Source organism: Vicia villosa, linkage group LG1 (assembly GCF_029867415.1).
Source record: "Vicia villosa cultivar HV-30 ecotype Madison, WI linkage group LG1, Vvil1.0, whole genome shotgun sequence".
In the NCBI taxonomy this organism is placed as follows: Eukaryota; Viridiplantae; Streptophyta; class Magnoliopsida; order Fabales; family Fabaceae; genus Vicia; species Vicia villosa.
Genome location: NC_081180.1, coordinates 174,028,295 through 174,043,895, shown reverse-complemented (window position 1 = coordinate 174,043,895; position 15,601 = coordinate 174,028,295). Strand labels below are relative to the sequence as shown.

The 15,601-nt window shown below is 29.0% G+C and overlaps 1 protein-coding gene across 1 annotated transcript; it reads right to left on the bottom strand.

Annotated features, from left to right (window-relative positions):
• Positions 1–246: 246 nt before the first annotated feature.
• Positions 247–9,750, bottom strand: LOC131644671 (glucomannan 4-beta-mannosyltransferase 9-like). The gene is made up of 9 exons (XM_058915231.1): positions 9,245–9,750; positions 9,045–9,143; positions 5,401–5,653; positions 1,905–2,015; positions 1,609–1,745; positions 1,397–1,510; positions 1,053–1,252; positions 748–942; positions 247–656 (listed from the first exon to the last, which is right to left on the bottom strand). Exons 1-9 carry the CDS (start codon positions 9,542–9,544, stop codon positions 494–496), a joined length of 1,572 nt encoding a protein of 523 aa, XP_058771214.1. The 5' UTR covers positions 9,545–9,750; the 3' UTR covers positions 247–493.
• Between the last annotated feature and the right edge of the window lie 5,851 nt (positions 9,751–15,601).

The window sequence follows — 15,601 nt, the reverse complement described above, 5'->3', positions numbered from 1 at the left end:
GAATTTTCATTTTCCATTCAAAATCTATCCAGATTATAGATTACACATCCACACATACCAAGAATAACAATCTCAAATTTGATAGAGTGAAGGAATAATGTGTGTTTTCCCTTAAATCTAATACACATATTTGTCTTTTGATTCTTTTTTTCTTTACTGTATTTTCATTGTGTTTTCTTTTATCCTGCAATTCTTGTATTGATTCGAACATTACATATAAGAATAATAAACTTAACAACTATAAAATTTAATATAATTCTAGCTAGAATTTTAAATTACTCTATCGAATTTATTCGTTAAAAATGAAACTTTTCCCGTCAACAAAAATTTCCCACTACCAAACTTTAATTTCTAATGTAATATATCATGCTATGAATAATTAATATTATACTAAAACATAATATATAGATATAACTTGAACTAAAAAATAAAAATTAGTAAATGAATTGCTCATGCCAAGTTCTTCTAGGAGTCGGGAACAAACCAAGTTCTTCTAGTAGTTGGGAACAACAGTGCCAACATATCCAAATGCCAGGATGAAGAAAGCAATCGCTTGGACGTATAGGAATATGAAGAACTGATTTTTCCCATATATAACATCATATGAACCACACAAAAGGAGGTAGAGTCCAACACAAAGTTCTGACATTCCGATCCTAATATAAGCACAAAAAGAAATCAAATACAATGATTTTTTGCTTATAATTGTTGAGACCAAGTAGATTAATATTGACCACTTAATTTTACCTGTCTCCAATCTTTGATCGAATATTTTTTGATACTTTACCACCACCTTTAGCCTTGAGAGTAGCTCCAAGTTTTTCAGTGACAACCCATTCATTCACTCTACTAGCCTCTAGTAAACCAATAATTGTTGCTTTTGTTCGATGTAGGGACATGGTATTCTCAAAGAGAATCCAAAAGGAAACTAAATGGAATGACCTGGAAATTGATAAACAAATTATGTAACTTCGCCAAGTTAGAAATGGGTGACACTGAAACCAAACATCGAGTAAGGAAAATAAAAAAAGAGAAAATAGAGTTAAAACAACCTTGGAGTTCCAACAGATTTTAGAAGGGTGATGACGAAAGGAATATAAACAGACCCCCATTTAGGGACAACAACTTCAGGCACCACAACAGTGGCAGGTAACACAATACAATAGAACACAAATGTGTTGATGTGTGCCACAATCTTTCGAACAAAGAAAAAACTGTAAAGAATATATATCTTCTTCCACAAAGACACATTCTGTAATGGACAAACAAATAAGTCAATTTTAAATCATTGAGATTAATTTTTATGCATTGTTATTGTTAGTATGAGTACAATTTCTAACAAAAATATTTATTTATATTTATGTATTAATGTAAGCAAGTTGTTGATAAACGTTACCTTGCTTGCGAGAATCTCCATAGCGGTTTTTCTGAAGAGATTGGCTGGCCCACATGACCATCTATGTTGCTGATATCTAAAGGCCTTTAAAGTACTTGGCAATTCATTTATAACCTATATATTATGAAATCAATGCAATATTATAACACTCTTAAACTACATTAAACTTTGGTGACAACAAATTTTGAGTTTAAACTAAGAAAACATATAACCTGTAAATTGGAAAGGTATAAGAATTTCCATCCTTTGAGACTTGCACGTACAGATAAATCCATGTCTTCCACTGTAGTTCTATCTTTCCACCCTCCAGCTTCATTCAACGCTGAAATTCTCCATACACCTGCAGTCCCTGTATTGTAATTTTAAATTACAAGGGTAATTGTTGGTTTAGATTTCAATCTCTTAAACCCTTCTTAAAACATGGAAACAGTATTCCATAATGATGTTAATTTTTTATGTAATGAATAATTTCATATCTATTTAATGAAAGAAAAAAGAGAGAGGTTACCATTAAAGCCAAAGAAGGCATAAGCTGAAGAGCTCACTTCTTGTTCCACTTTAAAATGGTAATCAAGGGACATTTGTTGCATCCTCGTCATCAAACATTCATCAGCATTCACTAAAAACAAATAAGGAAAAAAAATACACATCGTTAACTAATTAGTTCAATAACTTGCTGCCTTAGAAATTTAGTTACAAGTGAGTGATTACATTTCACATAATTTATAGATGCTAAAATGTTAAACTTGAAATAAAGATAATGCATATCTAATATTTTAAGATTTTTTTAGAAGTATAATGTTTAATTCTCTTTTGATTTCGTTTCCCCGAACTTTGCAACAATTCGAGAAGTATTATACTAGTGATAAGAAGGTGAAGAATGTGAGATTGCAAGCCTTGCAAAAGTAATTTTAAGATACATATTTATAAATGTTGAAATTCAACAAATATGTAACGAGTCAAAAACACAATTTATTAACAAATTGATTCACAAAAAGAAATAATCAAGTCCCATATATGAAAATTGCTTGGACTTGATCAGATACTTGACATAACTAACCCAACATAGACTGATCCAACTATTGATCGACCAAGATCGGCCAACAAAGCTCCATTGCATACCACCACTGCCTAGAATTGTCGGTCAGCCATGCAATGTCGTTGTCGTCTTCATCGACTTCCAACTGATTTCTGGTATTTACAATCTCCAGACTTGCTTCTTTCTCTTAATCTCTTAAGGTTTTAAGACATACTTCAACAATTTCCACCTTGACTTGGAACCATAGTCATGTAAATTTACCCATTAACCACTTTGCTGCTTTCTGCCAATTCAATATCTATTAAATAATTTTATCAAGTTCAAGCCTCACTTGAACCTTGATCTTTCCATTTGCATTCATTGCTCCCACCCACCTTTTTCTGCTTTAGTAGTCTAACAAGCTCACAAGTATGAGTCTTTAACCATCTTTAACTACACCTGCTTTCGAATGCCTTCCTAATGGTCTCTATTTTTTAGTTTTACAACCCTTCAGCCACATTCAAAGCATAACACTTAATATCAACATAAACTTCCATTTGAGATGGTACAATCTTCCTCATTATCTTATCACAAGTAAAATGGTAATCATAGGCCTTTTTAATTGTTCCCTTCCTAATCTTCTTACCTTGACAAGTCTCATTAAAATTAATACATCTGCGATTGATGGACTTCAATCCTCCATGTTTAACTCCCAACAACTCATAACCCTTTCTACCTATTCAACATCCATTGAAAACACAATCCACAACTTTACCACCAAATTTAATTAGCTTGATTTGTACAATAGCCAAAGCTTTGGCGACCTTTGAATAAAAGTAGTTTCTTGTTACAAACTATCATAGGTGTTTGGAAGTTTATTCTTATAAATGAATACCTGCCAACCAGGTCAACTACTTTGGCATTAACCTTACCCCAAAGACTCAATGACAACCCAGCAGTCACTTGCGCTTTTATCCACTGTCTTCTTCAAAACTCATAAATTTCTCTAAAATAACCTCTAGAAATCCACCATGCCTTGACCTCAATCCCAACATGATCTTGCCATGAAAGTATTCACTAACAGATGATGAATTAAAAACAACATCCGAACCTTCTAAAATATATAAGCCATATATTTTAGACCTTTTACCTTTGATCACTTCACTATGCAAAATCTTTAACACCCCATGTTTAACTCTAGTGTAATGGCCTAAATTATCAAACATGTTTATGAATAACAAATTTCACTTAAACTCTTTAACATACCTCACATTGTTAAGAAGAAACTCGCGATCATCGGACATTTTAAGTCTAGTCTTACTAATACCATGAACATTGCAAGCGTTATTGTTCCCAAGGAGAATTACCCCACCTTACTACATCTTCAAAGTCTCAAATTATTCTTTTATTGGACACATGTTATAAGAGAAAACCGATTCTATGACCCAACTCTCTTCAGTCTGAAACTCGACATCACTAGTGCAACAACCCTTTCGTAATTATCCTTATCGAAACTGAAATCTGAATAGAATAATCATTGTCCCTCTTTCCAGGACAATCCCTCATGAAATGACATGTTTTTTGAAAAGTAAAGAATTTTAACCTTGATTTGTCAAACCTTTCTTATTTGAACATCCATATATGCTCACTTCATTCTCTTTAGACACTCGATCATTCACCATTATCGTCAATCTTCAAATCTTTTACCTTTGACAATTCTATAGATCTCACGGTCGTCTAGACTTCATCCAAAGTAACACTACATTCCTTACCATAAATAAGAACATCCTTAAAGTATTCAAAGGAGCTGGGTAATAAGCTCAACAAGAGTAGATTTTTGTCCTCATCATCTATCTTCACCTCAATATTCTTAAAATCATAAATAATCTTGTCAACTTTGGTCAACTGCTCCACTATATATGTTTTATCTACTATTCAGAATGTTGTTCTGTTATCGTGTGTCTCAGCACTATATATGTTTTATCTACTATATTTGTTGTGGACCAAGTTTTAGGTCTGCACTATATATGTTTTATCTACTTGGTCCACCCCAAGAAAAAATGTGGCAAAACATAAATGTTGTTTTGCTACCCTTATTTTTTGGAATTTACTCCTGCCTCTTTAAGATTACCACTATAATTTCTAAATTGTTCTCTCTATCTTTGGCTCTCTCAAAATTTTTAAGGTTGTTAAGATAAAGATGATATATATATATATATATATATATATATATATATATATATATATATATATATATATATATATATATATATATATATATATATATATATATATATATATTCATTTGGGGGACAAGCAGTGGCGGAGCCAGGAATTTTAGACGGTCTGGGCAAAAATTTTACACAATTGATTATTCATCTCTTTTAATTTTCATACCCTATTTTTATTATTTTGCCCCTGATTTTTTCTAAAAATCAATTATTAAATTGGAAGGAGTACAAAGAAAATAGAGTTGAGCCCGGGCGGCTGTCCGGGTTAGCTGGGCCTTGGCTCCGCCCCTAGGGACAAGTTGTCTCTACAGGATTGTATATTCTCAACCAATGCCCTACAAAGAAGTTGAGTACAGTTGTTCATGAAGAATTATGAAATGGGATAAAGTCAATTGTGAATCTGAATCATTTGAAGACTTTTCGTGCACTTTCCTACAGTCACGTGTCCGATTTTTGTTTTGGTTACAATCACGTGTACGATTTGAGAATAACAGTAATCAAATAAGAAAATTGTTCCCTTATTTATACATGACACATTGTTTCCATTTTTTTTATATAAAAAACATTTTGTTAAGTAGCCATTCCCACTACCTTTTCCGGTACAAAATTTATTCTAAAAAAGAGAGGCATAGCATTCAATTCAAGCACCAAGTAGACCTACCTCACCCACCAACAATTTGTCCAACCACGTGTGTGAACATGTTATAACGTTAATGCGATCTAGAATGAGAAAAAGGATAAAGGTAGTAACTTACCAAACTTCCAACGAGCTTGTACAAGACCAATTTCAGGGTTACTGACTAGGAAAGGAATGGTTCGGCGGAGAAAATCAGGTTGTGGTTGAAAATCAGCATCAAAGATAACAACATAGTCACATTGTGTCACATAGCTATGCTTCATTCCTTCTCTTAGAGCACCAGCTTTGTAACCATTTCTGTTGTCTCTAACTTCATACTTTATGTTCACTCCTTTGCTTCCCCATATATTGCATTCAACCTGCACTAACTCCTGCATTTCATAAACCGGTTTATTTGATAACTGTGCATGAATATCAGATATCAGATGCAATATCAGATGCAAGAATATTTGTTAGAACCGGCTACTAATAAGTTAGAGGAGAAAAATATTGTCGGATGCTATTTTAATTTTTTTAGTAAGATAAATGTCACATCATTATTCATGAGTTTATAAATTGGAAAAAAAAAAATACTAGAATGAGTGGGTTTGACTTGTAAGTTGTAATAAAAAAAGAATGAGAAACTTGACAATCTTAAATATAAAAATAAAACAATAATAAAATGTGGATGTGATCCTACAAATAGCGACCATCTAATTTTAGTCTATATTTAAAACTTTAATAAATATTCAACCATCTTTCACTATTTGTATGATTGATCTAAATGAAATTTTTTATAAAGAGTTCGTGCATAAGAAATTTTCTAATGTTATTTTTAAAAAAATTGTTTTTTTACTTATAAAAATTAATTTTAAAAATTATTAATTTATAAATATCAATAATTTATAAATATCAATAATTCATTTATAATAATATTATAAAAATGAAAAATGCAATGAGTGCTCTATAGTACTCACTCTAGTCATATCTATAAGAAAAAATTTATTTTTTAAATACATTACATATTTAATGTATCTAGACAATGTATGAGCAATATACATTATTTTTTTAATGAATTTAAAAAATAAGTTTTTTTTATAAATAGAATTAGAGAGTGTATTTTTTAAGAACTGAGTTTTTTTAAAAATATTTTTTTGCATTGAAATCTTAAAAAAATATCCTAGAACACAAAAAGAAAATAGGAAGAAATTTTGTTGACAATAATTGAGCTGTGAACTCAAGGCCCCTTTGTTTTGATTTTTTTTAAAATAATTTTTATAGTGATTAATAATTTTATGTAAAAAAATTTACAATTTTTTTTTTTATAAAAACTTCAAATAAAATTTTGTTTAAATAGTTATTCTTAACATGTGATTTTAGGTTCTCATTTATTTATGAAAAAAAATTTGGATATCAAAATTTCGAAAAGTTACTTAATTTTGAAGCTATTTCAAATAGATTTTCATAAAAGTCATTTTTAAAATATAATTTTTTTTTAAAAACTGCAATTTTGACTAAATTTTGATTTTCAATAATATATGTTTATGTTATAGAATGTCAAAATTAATGTTTCATTTTAGAAAAAACACATAAAAAAATTTATAATATTTTAAAAAGTAGTTATGAAAAATTTGTTTTTAAAATTTTTTTCTTAAATTTTTTTTTTAAATTTTTTTAAAGCTAAACAAACGGGCCATAAATCTTATACTCTTATAACTCAAGACCCACCGCACATAGAGAAGGAATTAGCGGCACATAGTTTTATTGTCGGTTGTTATCCATTAATATATAAATATTAATATCCTATTATATATATATATATATTTACTTTTCTTTTTAAAATTATTATAAACACTTTTTCTACAATTAAAAAAACTCGATCTCACTTTCCATTGACATTTGATTGGGTAAACGGAATCACCACTAGACATGACACATGTGTATGACATGGATTCATTAATGTTATAGAGAATAAGTTAAAAACAAAAACATTGTTTTTTTAATGGAAAATTTAACAAATGAATCGCAATCTAAAACGCTTAATGGCCTTACAAACATGTGAACGTTAAGTGCTCTATCTTGTGCTCTTAGATTCCAATTTGGATTTTAGGAAAGTTTACAAAGTTATAACTTTGTAAGATATTAGGGAAATGAAAAATGTGGGGATTTAGTATGGGTGTGAACGGGTGGAGCCAGTTAACACGGGTCTATGTCCTAATAGATTAGTGTCGATTATATTTTTTAAGTAGAAAATGTTTAAAGTTTTTTATACGTTTATTTAGTTAAATGGACTAGGTCATATGATATAAAAATATACATTTTAAATTTATCAAATCCATCTATCAGAGTCGGCCCAAGAGCTAAGTTGCTCAAGCTAGGGTTTTAGGCTAAAAAATGTAGGTTTAAAAAAGGTCTCAAATTTTATTATTTAAATATAAAAATATATAATGACATTTCAATTACATATATTATTCTAGTTGAATTGGTAAAATATAGGCCTCTTTTCCTTTTGGTCTTTAGTCAACTGTTAACAATCACAAAATTAATATTTTGAAAAACATTTTAAAGGCCTCACTTTAAAATTTGTTTTAGGCCTCTAAACGGGTTGGGCCGACCCTACGATCTATTTTAATAAAGATAAATAAATTAATTACTTTTATATGTATTTTATATTAAAATACAAACGTAAAATTTAATTATTTTAAAGAACATGTGAAAATAAGTTTAAAAAATTATAAATAATATATAAGTTATTTTCTTAAATTCTCGTAGATAAATAATTTCAAAAAATTTATGATATTATGTAAGTTCAAATAAGTCAGTGTAAATAATTATTTAATCTCTTTGTATTTTTGATTCGTTAGTATATTTAAATATTAATTGAATTTCTTATTTACCTATGTTTAAATAATATAGATTTCTAATAGGTTAATCACACCTTCAAAAAATTGTAAATTTCAAACTAAAAAATAAATCTATAATAAATTAATTAAACTTTAAATTTTTTTAGTAGAACAGATTTAAACTTGACAAAATTTAATTCAATTCAACTTATTTTCACCCATATATTTAGTATTGAGATGAATACTAGTTAAAAAAAGGTTTTTATTATATAAAAATAAGTGATAAAATGAATCGAAATTTAGAACTATTTTGTCATAGATCCATAAATCCTAATTAGTGAGAACGCCTAAAGTGCATGCTAAAGACAAAGGTTGTTGTTAGGATAAGTTAGAAGCTCATAAGCGCCGCAACTCTCGAGAAGTGTAGGGTGTCCAACTCATGAATTTAAGAGACCAATCTCTCCCTAAACTAACGGAGCCATTTAAACCAAAACAAAATTATGTATGAAAATAGCAAATAAGAGAGAATAAGAGAGGTAGTTAGTATCTAAGGGAGATTTTTGGTATCTAGCTAGAGTTGAAAACTTTAAATTTTGAGAGGAGAATATTCCAAAAGAAAAAATTAAAATGAGGTTCTAAATTGTTGTTGCGATGCGTCCATTGTGGTTATTGTAATTGTTATGATGCGTCCATTGTGGTTATTGTAATTGTTATGATGCGTATTGCAGCGTAAATTTTGATTGCAGAAACTACAAAGAAAAAAAAAACACATTACAATTACGGTCCAATGTAATTGCAGGTGATTACAGAAGCTATCGCTTCAGTAATATTACACTCTAATTATAGTTGTGGACCGCAATTTAAAATCATAAAAAAAATTTTTATATCCAACATATGAATTCATTTTTTAAAGTTATTATATACTGAGTTATGAAGATACCTTGATGGTTGGGTCAGTTGAATCATCAAGAATTTGTATGATGAGTCTATTAGAAGGCCAAGAAAGTCCACACGCAGCACCAATTGATAACTGATAAACCTGCATTTCATATACTCGTATATTAAACTCAAACAGAAAATTTTATACTTATAAAAGAAAATCAACATTTTAAAGTAAAAAAACTCGCTTCAAAGAGTTACCTCTCCTTCATTATACATTGGAATTTGAACAAGAACCATAGGATAATTGGAGTTCCCCAACTCAACATCATCCTCAAAACACTCATATTTATAACGCCTCTCAGGTTTTCTCCCAAACAACTTGACCAAACAAATCGAAACTCCCATGTAAACTTTATCAACCAACATCATCACCGACATGCCTAGGCACAAAAACACCGCAACTCTCAGCATTGGCACAATCACTGGCTCTCTAATTTTCCTCCAAACAAACTCAATTTGTTCACCAATTCCCTCGTTCACTACTTCAAATGCCTCCATTTTTAATTACTAACAAATGGTAAAGACAATGACGCACTTTGTTGAAATCAATTTTTTCTAGATCTCAAAACATGGTTGTGGTGTTATGTGAAAGTCAAAACCAGAACAAGGGAAAGAAAGATTGAATTTTAAATACACAAAAGAAATTATGAACATGGAAATATAGAGAGGATGAGTGTGGGGTATCAACACTAGTACGATGAGCAAGTGGACTAAAGAATGTGTGTATATAAAAAAAAAATCTACGATCTAGAATTCAATGTGCTACTACAATATAGTAATCATTTGTCGTGTATCCATCAAATGATACCACACATTTGTAGTTGTACTCATTATTTATTTAATATTTTTGTTTAATGTATTTTTTTAATTTTTAATTTAATTCATACATAATTCTTTTATGTTATCGGTCAATTATATAATCCATCATTAATTTTATTTTTACTTTTTTTAATAATTTTTAATATCATATTTATTATAAATAGTTTTAACTCTAATTTAATTGAATTAATTATATTATTGTTTTAATGATATAATTTTATAGGAAATGTCTTCCTTTTATGGTGTTTTTGTTTTTATGTTCCTTTATTTATAATTATTTTTATTTTTTATCGATAATATCTTTTGTAATAATGGTGAAATTTAGTTTATCTCATACATCAGTATTTAAATTATATATTTAGGAGAAGTTCAAAAAAAATTATTATAGAAAAATTAGAAAATATATATATTATAGGGACTAAACTAAATTTTAAGTATTGTACATTTAACCCATAAATATATTATTATTTTAGACTTCAAAAAGAATGTTTAATACGTTTTTGATCTCTATAAATATTATAGTTTTCATTTTTAGTACCTCTCTGCCTTTTAAGCAACGGGTTTTACAAAAAAAACCGTTGATAAAACCAACTAAAACCGTTGTCAAAATTCTAGAAGAGCTAATAAAATACAATATTTATAGAGACAAAAACTTATTTAACCCTTAAAAAAAATCATAGTCTAAATAAAATGAATTCCTCAACGAATATTTGATATATGCTTATATATTACATCCTACACATGATTATTGAAAGAAAAAACAAATCCGTACCTTGCCAAAACTTAAAAAGCGAATTATTAGAAAGGAATAAGCCAAAACTGTGATTTTATTAAAGGAATATAGCATTTATCGTCTTGAAATTTTTAGAATTACATAATTTTAATGGTTATATATTTTCAGTATACATTTTCTTACTTTAAATAATTTGAATATTTTTTAAATATTATGATTATAAATTTAGACAAATTATAGTTTATAATTAAATAAAATATTTTTTACATCTTCAATATCAATTAAATTCTTTAATTAATTTTCATTAAACATTATATTATTCCCTTGTTTTTATAAGACTTTTATAAATACCACTAATAATTTATAAAAAAATATGTGTTACTTTAGTAATTAGTAATATAATAAAAAAGAGAAAAAATATTTGTATTTTCCAATTATTAATTTAATAAAGTAATTTTATAAATAAGTCATTAAATATAGAATAAAATAAATTATTTTTACATTAAAGGAATAAAAATAAAAAATAGATTTTATAATTAAAGATAGTAATATAAAAAAGAACATTTTCCATTGAAAACATTGAATCTGTTTCTTTTTCTATTGAAACATTGAATATATTTCTTGTTAAGTCTTTATTTATTTGTAGATTTTTTTAATTCTATATTTTTTATATTTTATTATTGTCTAATACGTTTTTTTTTTCCTCACAATATAATAAGTTTACGTCATAAAATTTGAGATATTGCGCATTCTACTCGTTTATGGCAAAACAAAAAACAAAAAAACAAAAAAAACAAAATTGTACCACTGCCTCAATAGACGTGTGTTAGTATTATTATGAGTAGAATATGACTGGAACATGCCTTTTTTAAAAAAGGGATGTGACTTTTTTTACAAAGGAAGTGCCATTTATTGGCGTGAATTTTTTAAATTATTGTTATGAGGAGTGCAATTTTAAAATGATTTTGTTCTACTTGACACCCTTTTTAATTTTTTATTATTAAAATGTTTTTTATTATTTATTCCATCTTAAAATACTAGTATTTGATAAAAATATTCACTCTAAAAAAAATTGTAGAACTCAAAAAATTTGATAGTATTTTTGACTTATGCAAAGTAAACTTTATATTTTTATCAACTTTTTTTAAAATTCAGTATGAGTTTTTATTGAATTTTGAAAAAAATATATTTAGTTCATATTATGTAAGCCTATCAATATCTTGGTTTTAAGAGCAGATCAATATCTTGGTTTAGTTATGTTTATAAGGATATTACTAAGGATTACTTGTTAGACAAGGTTGTAACGCTTAGGCTTTGGGTTTAAGAGGTTTGGTTTGGTCCCCTCTTGTGTTTTATTGTAATCCTCTTTTGTTTTAATATATATTTTCTCTTTTATTAAAAAAAAACTTAGTTTTAAATTAAAAAAATTATGTAAGCCTATAAAAAACAAAATTAACACTACCGTTTTTTTTTTTGATAAATTTGATATATTTTGTAATTTTTTATATTTTTAAAAAATTCGATAGTTCATATACAATAGGAAAAAAAACAAAGTTAACACTACCAATTTTTTTGATAAATCCGATATTTTATACGGGATCTTTGTACAATGTAGTATTTTATACCAGATATTTAAAAAATCAAATATAAAAAAAATGTGATTTTACATTGGTTTTTTTAATAAAAAAATCAGGTAAAAATTCATAGATTTTTGGGAAAAATTTACAATTTTACACTTGTTTTTTCAAAAATTCGGTTAAAACTCATCCTCCGAAAATTCGGTAAAAACTCATGAATTTCCCCAAGATTTTGGTAAAATCTCATAAATTTCCCCAAAATTCGGAAAATACACAATATGTTTTAAAAACATAAAATATTACAAAGGGTATTATTGTATAAACACTACTAATGGGGTGGCATGACTCAATAAAAGTTATCTGGTTACGATGGTAAACTATGCAAGATGATTATTGTGTTTTGATCACTAAAAAGTGAACGTTTAGTGCTAAAAGGCTTGATTTGATTCAAGGTCTTGACTAATTCAAATCAAAAGGCACCTTGACTATAATCATTGTCTGTGATTATCTGTTATATCAAAAGACACATTTAGTAATTTCAAATTAGTGAATGACAATATTTTTTTCAATTGTTTGCAATTAGAGATCGAACTAGGTGCAATTGAGGATGACGCACTGGACCAATGTAAATCCGATGTACAATTTTCTCTATCACAATCTCTTTTAATTTTTGCATAGTTCACATGTTTCTTAGGTTTTTATCGATTTCTATAATTTTATGTTGTTAGGTTTTATTGTGTGAGATATTGGATCGAACTCTAGTATGGCCGAAGGGTAGCTTCTTGGTTCGACAGGGTTAAGCATGAAGTCGAAGGTTGTTCACATGCTTGTGTCGAAGATGCTAGGGTTGTTAGCATGTTAAATTAGGTTTTAGTGTTTAAACCCTAATTTGTTAAGTTAGCTTGTTTATTAAGTTGACTTGTGTAATGGGCCTTGTGGAAAAAGCCCATTAGTTAGTATGTTAGGTTTTATTATAAATAGCATACTAGTCTCTCATCATTGCTAAGCTGCAAATCCTAATTTAGGGTGAGAGAGGTTATTTGCTATTCTTGTAAACTTGTAATCTTGTTTTAAGAGAAAGTGAAAGAATAGCAGTTATAACCAAATTCTTGTGTTCTTCTTCCTTGTTCTTTATTCTTCCTTGTTTTATACTTTGTTCTTGGCATTGAATTCACAACATATTGCTTATAGTGATTTATATTTATGCTTAGGTCTCAGTTAGGTTATGTTTGCTAAACATTCTTTCTAGTATTATTCTAGAAATCTGTAATTGTAGATTATGTGAAAGACAAGCTTCCAACATTGTTTTTGTGTTTTGTTGAAGACAAAGAATCAATCTCAAGTGAATTATAAAAGAAGGAAAAAGATCATAGCTTTCAAAGGAATCTCTTGTGAAAAGACTTGGAACTCAAGCAATCTTCAAGAGACAATGAACACTGATGAATTCATCATGAGCATAAGGTACAAGTTACAATTGTGCTTTGTTTAATACCATAATAGCTCATAACAAACCGACATCTTTCATCTCTTAGCATTCTAACTTGTTTTAAAATTCATCGGTTTGAAACAACGTGGTTACTTGAAATAATTTGAACATATATTTTCTAAAAGTATTGTAATTATAATTTTAGACAAATTACCATTTATAATTGTTAAAATACAAGAGACTAAGAGACATTTGAATAAACTGTGTGTTTTAAAAAACACTACGGAGACTTTATTATATATAGAGAGATTATAGCTAATTACATGATATAATCGATGTGAGACTATTCTATATACAAATATTCTTAACACTATATATTTACAAATATCAATACTCCCCCTCAATATTGAGCATATAAGTCAAAAGCACCAAGTTTGCCACATATATAATTAGTTCTGGGACTTCACAGGGATTTTGTAAACACATTTTCCAATTGATCATTAGAGTTGACAAAGTTTGTGACGATGTCGCCTGATACAATCTTATCTCTAACAAAGTGACAATCTATTTTAATATGTTTGGTCCTCTTATGGGAGACTGGATTTGAAGCAATGTGCAATGTAGTTTGATTATCACAAACAAGTATCATTGGTCTTGCTTCTTCAATTTGAAGTTCTTTGAGCAAATATTTTAACCAAATGAGCTTACATGTTGCCATTTGTTGCACCCCAAAATTTTCCCTCTTTAATTGAGCTATAAGTTATGGATGAAGTTTATTTTGTCGTTCGAAAATGGAAGGAAAATAATAAAGAGTTTTTGTGGTTTTAAGAAAATATGGCGTGAAATTCGGTTTATACAGTGAAAATACAAAGAAAATTGCAAGTCTTGTCTGAAAGGTTCTATGAGCTTGGTTCCCGCTCACCTACACTATTTCGACATTCTCTTCAACTTTTGTGTTTGGCTCAGAGACCATTTCTTTGAGGAAGGCCGTCGAATTTGGAGTTTACGAGTAGTCGGTGGTGCTGAACCGTTGTTTTCGGACATAAAAAAATTCATATCTCATGATCCGCTTGACCGATTCACTCGAAATTTTAACTGAATCTCCCTGCCATTATCCCCAACATTTCATATGTTTGGATTGTTGACCAATAATGCACCGAAAATGCCTAGCATTTTGAAGAGCGTCATGATTTTTCAGTGAAAAGTGTGTTTTCGGGTATGTCGCGGCGAGTTTGAAAATTCATAACTTCTTTGATTTTTATTGTATGAAGCCCATTCTGGAGACATTCTCTCCAAAATTTCGTTGGCTTCGATTCCTCATCACATGTGCTCAGTCAGATTTCGAGCCAAAGGATGAGTTTGATCGCATTCTTTGAGCGGTACTCACAAAATTTTACACAGTTGCGCCAGATGAATCGGCGTTTCTCGTCATTCAAACGGGCATAATTTATTCACTGCTTATCGGATCGAGACGATTCTTGCGGCTACGATCCACAAATTTAGTCATCTTCGAGTCGACGTTGGTCCTGTTTATGAATTTCACACCGAGTCACATTTCTCTGAAAATGAGCAAAAAAGAAATAGTTAAGGGCATTTTTGACATTTCATCACTTACACTATATATACTTTTTTCCCTCTTTTCTCTCATAACTTCAATTCTCCCAAAAATATCAAAAATACTTTCTATCATTTTCTCTCAATTCTCTCAAAATCAAAACTACAAAAATACTCATAAACTCATAACAACTTCATCAATTTCCCAAGAACATTCATCAAGCTCAAGAACACAAATTGATCAATATTCAAGGATCTCCTTCTCATTTTACGATTAAGCTGTGACACGCTATCTCCAATCGCCACCACTCCCTCCATTCTCGGCCGCGCGCGACGCCGTAGATCTCTTTCTCCGTTGAGTTTTCGAAGCTGGCGTTGCACTCTTCTTCTCCTCGCGATTTCAGCGACTGACATCCATTTCATCTCCTCTCCATTTGCTTTAGGTA